This window comes from Martes martes (genome assembly GCF_963455335.1).
Source record: "Martes martes genome assembly, chromosome: 18".
NCBI classification, from domain to species: domain Eukaryota; kingdom Metazoa; phylum Chordata; class Mammalia; order Carnivora; family Mustelidae; genus Martes; species Martes martes.
In genome coordinates, this window is record NC_137906.1 from 8887044 (window position 1) to 8895877 (window position 8834).

The following is an 8834-nucleotide window of genomic DNA, read 5'->3' on the forward strand; positions in this document are numbered from 1 at the left end:
TGATCCCAGGGTCCTCGGATTGAGCTCCAAATTGGGCTCTCTGCTCAGCGGGGAGCCTACTTCCTCCTCTCTCTCTGCCTACTTGTGATCTCTGTCTGTCAAATAAATAAAGTCTTTTAAAAAAAAGTCTGAGTTGAGATAGAGAAACAAATAATAGCTCAATATATCCCTTAACAAAGAGGAAGAGCCCGGTGTGAGAATGAGATGGTAGTAAATAAAAAGAAGATGTACAGATGTGTCATTTTCTTTTTTAACTGCTGTATATGAAATCTCTTCACATATTTATGTAGTCTGTGAAATTGTGGTTTGGCCCACACTCAGGGTGGGAAAGACTCGTGGTAACTGCCTGCCTCCATTCCTTGACTTCTTTTCTGGGATATGGCATATGGGGGGAAATCCTCTAAGATGTGTTGTGAGAAAATAGGAACTAGATTTTTCTGACTGGGCTCTCAAAAGGGTTGGGTGGAAAGGGGCTAGAGGGATCTGGGTTCTAAGATAAAAAACAAGCCAGGACTCTAAGGATTATTTGACTCCATGGTTAATTGGTCCTTGGAGAAGATATTCCCATGTTATCTTCAGACTTACACTCCTCAAAATAGCTTATTCCCCTGATCCCTACAAGTAAACTTCAAACAAAGCAAGGGTCATTCCCCTGGCTCCTACAAGTTAACTTCAAGCAAAGCCCTTTGGGAATGCTTATCTTGATGATTAGGGCAAGGCTAATTGGCATCCTGAGTAATGGTTTCCACAAGAGATTCATGGTGTGTCCTCTGGGTTGGGATCCCTGATGCCATATGTTTAGTGTCCTCAGTTGGCCTCAGCTGACATCATAGGTCCTCTGGGTTAGGGGGATGTTCTATTTCTCACAGATGATGCTCCTCTGTCCTCAAGACTGGTTCATGTCAGGTTCACTTTATCCTTATTGTAACCCCTATGATTCTTGCTGAGGAATCATTCATGCAGTTAAGAAGGGGATTATTCTAAAAATGCCTCTGTTAGAAACATTCTTATTTTATTAATCAGGAAACAAGGTATAAAGCTAAGAAGAGAGTGCCTTGGGTGATTAAAAATAGGAGAAAACCCAAAACAGATTTTCTTTTGACTCTGGACTCCCTGATGATTAAACTAGTATTCAATGTAGCTTCTTAATCAGGTCACATTAATGCAAAAATTCTTATTGCCCAAGCTTGCACTGTCATTTTGGGATGAGATATATGTTTAGAGGCAAAGGGAAGCATATGCATGTTTCAAAGCCCCAAGTGGTAGAGGTTAAAGAAGTTTAGTTACTCAGTCTGTCCTGATGTGTACTACTAGAGTTCAAAATCTGAGCACGGATTGCAAGATTACAGAATTACAGTTACTCTTGTTCCTGGTGATACTCTGTCACTAGGGTAATTAGTGACAACAATGGTGACTGTGTAGAAAAATGTCTTCCATGTCATTCCACCAGTAAATGGAGATTTTCGGAAGTAGACAAGAAATCTGATGAGCATCTCAGGAAAGACCTGTTTGAGTGATCAGTAGCCAGTGTGTGAGTCACTGTGGACCTATTAATAGCCCTCTCCATCCCACTTCTGTACTTGTTGTGCCCACAAGTCACTGCAGAGGGAATTCCAGGTAAGGTAATGCTGGGGCTTGAGGTGTCAAGGAAACTTTTATTAGACGCTAGGGCATCCTCTGGCATTGTCAGCTTATTTCCTCATCTCTTTAGTCACTGGGTGATATTCAGTCAGTCCATGAAGAAGGTTGCCAGAGAAGGCAGAAGAAAAAGTCATGCAAGGGCAACAAAACAGAATGGGAAATGATCAGGAAATTTGTCTAAGAGAGCATGAATCAGATGATGGAAAAGCTTACCCTATGGAGCCTTACAGAGAAAGATGGAAACGGAGGAGGAAGGAGATAGGGGAGAGTATGGATACCGAAGTAAAAGCAAAGTATGTGATCTTTTGACTGGGTTGGAGTGATGGGGGGAAGCCTGGAGAAAGTTGGGCTCTTAGTCCCCAAGAGGCTAAATCTGAAATAACAATATGAGGTGGTGGCCAAAAAGAGAATTCTAGGCTGCATTAATATGGAGAGAAAGAGTAATAAATTGGACCTCTTTCTTACTGGTCAAATTATACTCTGAAGAATACATTGAGTTCTGAGTTAATCTGTTTTAAAATTTAAGTAGATAATCTGGAATGCATGAAAATCTAGGGAAATGTTCAGGAGGGAAGAACACAAAGAGGGGTGGTGTGGATATATTTTGGGGGTCAATTTGGACTATTATTCATTTGAGTTGTGCTTCATCATGGAGACCAAGCTATCATTATGATTGGTATTCACATAAGAATTAGATAAAGGACTAACTGGAAAATCTGGTGGATTTAATGTTATAATCCTAGTTTTATCAGCCTGATTTGAAGGCTCTCAGGTCTACCTAGGACATATCTCCTATTTGTGTTCAGGTGCATACATATGGTGGCTTTGTTATGTGTCTACTTGGCACTTGTATACACAACTCTTTAAACCATACTTGATCTCCAGATAAAGACAATACCAAGTTACTCTTCCAACTAACATGATACACCTATCCCATGTACAACCCAAAACATATTAACGTTTTCCTAAGAAGAGGATATAAAACACACCAAGTATTTACCCATAAGAGGATAGGAAATCTCCTTTTTATCTTTATATGAAATTCACTCTACTATCTCATTTATACTCCCTCTTCTAGCCTATAATTTAAATACTGAAACTGAGGGTTGCTGCGGGTAAGGGAGTAGGGAAAGGGTGGCTGGGTTATGGACATTGGGAAGGGTATGTGCTATGGTGAGTGCTGTGAAGTGTGTAAGCCTGACAATTCACAGACCTGTACTCCTGGGGCTAATAATACACTATATGTTAATATAAATATTAATAAAATTAAATATTAAATTAAAATAAAATTAGTAAAAATTAAAAAAATATAAAATATTAAAAAATACTGAGATATGAAGTTAACTATAAATATATCTGATGTTAGGAAAAGGGATGACCAAGGGAAAAAGACCCAAAACATATGGGTAATATACATATGCAAAATGTTCATATCAAAATAAGGAAGAAATGCCTATGATACATTTTGTTTCTGCAGCTGCTCTCCTGGTCATGGTAGGTGTTTATAACTATCTTCTTTTACTTCCCACTCTATATTCCCTTTGTCCACAGTTGGTCATGCTTCCTTGTATGTGGAGTGACCCAAACCTTCATTCCTGAAGGATCTGGGCCATTAGCAGAATTGGGTTGTTATAGTTTTCCGTTGACTTTTATCACAGGATATTTGAGCCCAGAGAGGCACCCTAGAAAATATCCTACGTTCCTGACGTGCTCCTCCTTATACCCATGGTGTAGGAACAACTCAGTTTCTCCTTACTAGTCAGGAGCAATCACACCCAACCAGTAGAATAACCTCCTTTGCTTGTTGATTCAGTGATACGAGGAGCCCAAAGTGACAGGGTGACAATCTCAACACTCAGGAAGGGGAATCATTGTTGTGTTACCTGGTGGGAGAATCTCTCCCTTTGGAAATAAGACCTCTAACCCAGCAATGGCTAAAAGTGCAGGGACAGGAAGCAAAAATTTTGCTGGTGGATCATAGTCATAGGCATTATAGTGAGAAGACTCACTCCCATTTCCACTGCTTGATTCCTGGTCCTGCGAACTCTTGTGATGGGAGAAACAGCACCATAAGCTGGATGCAGATTTAAAGCATATAGCACATCCTGGAAGATACCAGCAATGGGAAGTGTTGCCAACTAGCTGTTGCTGTAACTGAGTCTTCAAAAGGCTGTTCTACTGCTCTACTGTTTTATCACGTCAGTTGTTTCAGGATAACAGAGCATGTGGTAAGACTATTAGATCCCGTGAGCAAGGGCCCAATCCCACACTTCATTTGTGGCGAAATGAGTTCCTTAATCAGAAGCAATGCTTCTTGGAATACCATTATGCTGAACAAAGTGTTCTCTCAGTCCACAGATGGTAGCTGTGACAGTAGTACTGTAGGCAAGGAAGGCAAAACCATATCTGAAGTGTCTATTCCAGTAAGAACAAAGTACTGTCCCTCCCACAACAGAAGCAGTCTAACATAATCAGTCTGCCAACAATGAGTTGGCTGATTCCCCTGGGGAATGTTGCCATATCAGGGACTCTGTGTTGGTCTGCTGTTGATCAACTGGGCACCCAGCGGGGGCTGTAGCTAGACTGGTCTTGGTGAGTGGAGGTCCATGTTGCTGAGCTCATGTGTAGCCTCCATCCCTGCTGTTCTTGTGAGTCCATTGCTTGTGAGTCCATTGGCAGGAACAGGAGTGACTGAAAGAGTGCTAACTGATGTCCACAGAATGGGTTGGCACTTAGATAGGATGACTTTTGTGTAATGGGTATGGTTTTATATGAATATTATATTTTATACAAATACTTATATGAATATTATATTGTATATGAATAGTATATGAATATCTTGCACATTTTTGGTTGTATGCAGGATAGTTATGTTAGGCAGTAGGATGACTTTGTTGTGTTCATTGGCTTAAGGAGATATGGATGAATGACAAACCAACAGGGGATTGGCTCTGGGTGGTCTTGTAATGTGTCAGTGTGGCTAGGGGGAACTACATTCCTCAGAATTCCCATTTTTGTGCATTTCTGGAGAAAGCAGACCATAGGAGAGATTCCGAGGGAGATTTAGAGGGTGGAACAGAAGCAGCCATTTTGTAGTTGACGTATGTTGTTGCTGATCTACTGACTTACCTCATTGGTGTGAAGCAGTAACTGGACATGCGGTTGCTCTACCTCCCCCTGGATCCTCCTTCAGCTTCTCTGACTTTTGGGCCAGGCGTGCCTGGTTAGCTTCACTAGGAAGAGCCCCAGCTTCTGCAAAATAACCACACCATCAATTCCAGAGGCAACAAGAACATGGGTTTCAGTCTGCCTTTGTGGAGTTATGATAGTTCATGCTTGTGGGTTCCAGCCTGCCCTTGATCTAACACACTTTATATCCATTTTCCCTTCCTTACCACTTGTCCTATGGACTCCAAGTTCCACTATCAGACGCAAAGATGAGAGCCTTATATAGACGGCTTAACCAGCTTTCACAATTGTGTAAGGCCAAATTTCTGAACAATCCATTAAGTTGTACATGTATATACATTTATACTTATAAAAACTATATACATACATACTTATAAAATAGTATATATCTAATATCTATAGAATTTAGTGTATATATATATTACTTCCTTAATGAGGAGAGACTCTTGTTTTGAAGTTTGATACTTAATAGAATCTAGATATTCTGGAATTTCAGAGTCATCATGTTTGTGTAGAACTATTTAAAGTTTTTTTTAAAAGTTATTTTAATAATTAGAGCTGTTGAAGAATCAGAAATAGAAAAAAATTCTCTTCACAAATGCTCTGGTAGATCAAAAGGTGCTTATTGTCAGGGGTGTATTTCTGATATCATGCTTCATCTCTGCTTCCTCTTTCCCCAGAGACTGAGAGAGGGGAGATGTGGCAGAGGAATCGGACCTCTCTGGCAGACTTCATCCTTGAAGGCCTCTTTGATGACTCTCTTACCCACCTTTTCCTTTTCTCCTTAACCATAGTGGTCTTCCTTATTGCAGTGAGTGGCAACACGCTCACTATTCTCCTCATCTGTGCTGATGCCCAGCTTCATACGCCCATGTACTTCCTGCTCAGCCAGCTCTCTCTCATGGATCTGATGCATGTCTCCACAACCATCCCGAAGATGGCTGCCAACTACCTCTCTGGCAAGAAGACCATCTCCTTTGTGGGCTGCGCTACCCAGCACTTCCTCTATTTGTCTCTGGGTGGTGCTGAGTGTATTCTCTTGGCTCTCATGTCCTATGACCGCTATGTTGCCATTTGTCATCCACTTCGTTATACTGTTCTCATGAACAGAAGGGTGGGACTGATGATGGCTGTCATGTCATGGTTGGGAGCGTCTATAAACTCTCTAATTCACACAACGATCTTGATGCACTTCCCTTTCTGTGGGTCTCGAAAAATCCACCACTTCTACTGTGAGTTTCCAGCTGTTGTGAAGCTGGTGTGTGGAGACATCACTGTTTATGAGACCACAGTGTACATCAGCAGCATCATACTTCTCCTCTTCCCCATTTTCCTGGTTTCTACATCCTACGCCTTTATCCTTCACAGTGTCATTCAGATGCGTTCAGCTGGGAGTAAGAGAAATGCCTTTGCTACTTGTAGTTCTCACTTCATTGTGGTTTCCTTCTGGTTTGGTGCCTGCATATTCTCATACATGAGGCCCAGGTCCCAGCACACTCCATTGCAAAACAAAGTTGGTTCTGTGTTCTATAGCATTATTACTCCCACACTGAATCCTTTGATTTATACTCTCCGGAATAAGGATGTAGCTAAGGCTCTGAGAAGGGTGCTGGGAAGAGATATTCTCACTCAGAGACAGTAATTGACATTGCCCTGAATATAAGAGTGGAACGGGGTAAGCTCCCTAAGTTGATCTGAATAAACCTCTAAGCTCTTCAAGAGTTCAGATCCCTGATGACTACTGCAAAAATAAAGTGGTTAACACATAATTCCAGTATTCTAACTTGCTCTCAGGCATCTAAGTACTGTAGAATATTGTCTTTGCCCATTTGGGCTACTATCACAAAAATACCATAGACTAGGTGGCTTCAACAACAAAACATTTTATTTTCTCACAGTTCTGGAAGCTGAGAAGTCCAAGATCAACGTTTAAAATTGTTAGACACTCATTTACTTTTGATTTCTTTAAAAATGTAACCTTGCCAAAACATGCTTCCCTAAGGGAAATAAGTCAGATAGAGAAAGACAAATACCATATGATTTCACTCATATGTGGAATTTAAGAAACAAAACAGATGGACATATGGTAGGGGGGAAATAAAGAGAAGGAAACAAATCATAACCCACTCTTAATGATAGAGAACAAACTCAGGGTTGATGGAGGTGGGTGGGGGATGGGCTAGATGGGTGATGAGGATTAAGGGGCGCACTTGTGATGAGCACTGGATGCTGTATGTAAGTAATGTATCTCTGAATTCTACTCCTGAAACCAATATTGCACTATATGTTAACTATAATTTAAATAAAAAATTGGGAAAAAGGAAAAAAAATAGCACTCTGCATCTTCTGTCCCCTGCTTCTATTTCATAATACTACTTTGCATGATGTTGTGTATTACATTAATTTATTTTTTAAAGATTTTATTTATTTATCTAAGACAGAGAGAGAGAGAGCAGAAGCAGGGGGAAAAGCAGAGGGAGAGGGAAAAGCAGGCTCCCTGCTGAGCAAGGAGCCCAACGAGAGGCTCTATCCTAGGACCCTTGATTCCAGGACCCTGGGATCATGACTTGAGCCAAGGGCAGATGCTTAATGACTGAGCCACCCATGTGCCCCATATTGATGGTCTTACTAGAATGTGAGCTCCCAAGGTCAAGGACTTTACTTTGCTTACTTTTGTCTCGCCAGACCCAAGAAAAGAGCCTGATAAGAAATAGGTATTCAGCAGCTATTTCTTGCACAGATCAATAAACAAAAGGAACCTAGACTGATAACTATCCCACATGACATTAATGATATTTAACTCAGAAAGGGAAGAAATTATAAAAATGAATAATACAGTAGATGGCTTTGGCTAACATCCTTGGTCTCAGACAGCCAGATATTAATTCCACATAAATACAGAGAGGCCTGACATCTCAGTGAACTTTTCTGGGGTCTAATGTTCTGAGGGATTCCAAAGTGAGGACAGATTTCTATATCTTGCTTCCCTATTAGTTAAAAAAAAAGTCATAAATCCCTAGGACCATCTTCAGAAGAATAAGAGTTTAAGTCTGAAAGTTACACTCTTTTTCACAAGAAAGTATTTTATTTTTGAGAAATAGTTTTTTTGGGGGGATTCTATAAAATGAGCCACCAGTTGTGTGCCTAAGAATACCTAGGAATGAAACAAGAAAGTGAAAGATTTGTATGCTGAAAAGACAACCTATGGAACGAGAGAAGGTATTTATAAGCCATACATATGATAAGGGGTTAATATCCAGGGCATATAAAGAATGATAACAACACAACAACAATAAAATAAGCATATTTAAAAATAAGCAAAGGACTTGAATAGAAATTTCTCCAAACAAGTTATACAAGTGACCAAAAAGCACGTGAAAAGATGCTCACCATCACTAATCATTAGGGATATGATTAGGAAAAAAATCAACCCAAGCTGGATTAAAGACTTGAAAGTAAGACCTGAAACCATAAAGTTACTAGAAGAAAATGTAGGGGGTGGTTTCCTTGATGTCAGTCTTGGCAAAGAGTTTTTGGATTTGATACCAAAGCCAAGACAATAAAAACAAAGACAAACAACAAGTGAGACTATATCAAACCATAAAACTTTTGACAAAGAAAATTATTAACAAAATGAAAAGGCAACCTACAGAATGGGAGAAAATATTTGGAAATCATACATCTGATAAGGGGTTAGTATCCAAAATGTATAAGGAACTCCTCCAACTCAATAGCAAAAAAAAAAAAAAAAAAAAAAAAAAAAAAAAAAAATCTGATTTAAAAATGGGCAGAGGAACCAAATAGCTTCCAAAGAAGACATGCAAATGACCAAAAGGTAAATGAAAAGGTGCTCACCATCCTTAAGCATCAGGGAAATGCAAATCAAAACTACAATGAGATACTCCATCACACCTGTTTGAATGGCAACTGCCAAAAGACAGGAGATAAGTGCTTGCAAGGATGTGGAGAAAAGGAGCACGGGGAACAGCTATGTGCTGTTGGTG

The 8834-nt window shown here is 40.0% G+C and overlaps 1 protein-coding gene across 1 annotated transcript; it reads left to right on the forward strand.

Moving 5' to 3' along the window:
• Nucleotides 1–5527: 5527 nt before the first annotated feature.
• OR2AE1 (olfactory receptor family 2 subfamily AE member 1) lies at nucleotides 5528–6472 on the forward strand (the record flags this gene model as incomplete). Its single annotated transcript, XM_080830639.1, has 1 exon — nucleotides 5528–6472. One exon carries the CDS (start codon nucleotides 5528–5530, stop codon nucleotides 6470–6472), a length of 945 nt encoding a protein of 314 aa, XP_080686765.1.
• Nucleotides 6473–8834: the final 2362 nt, after the last annotated feature.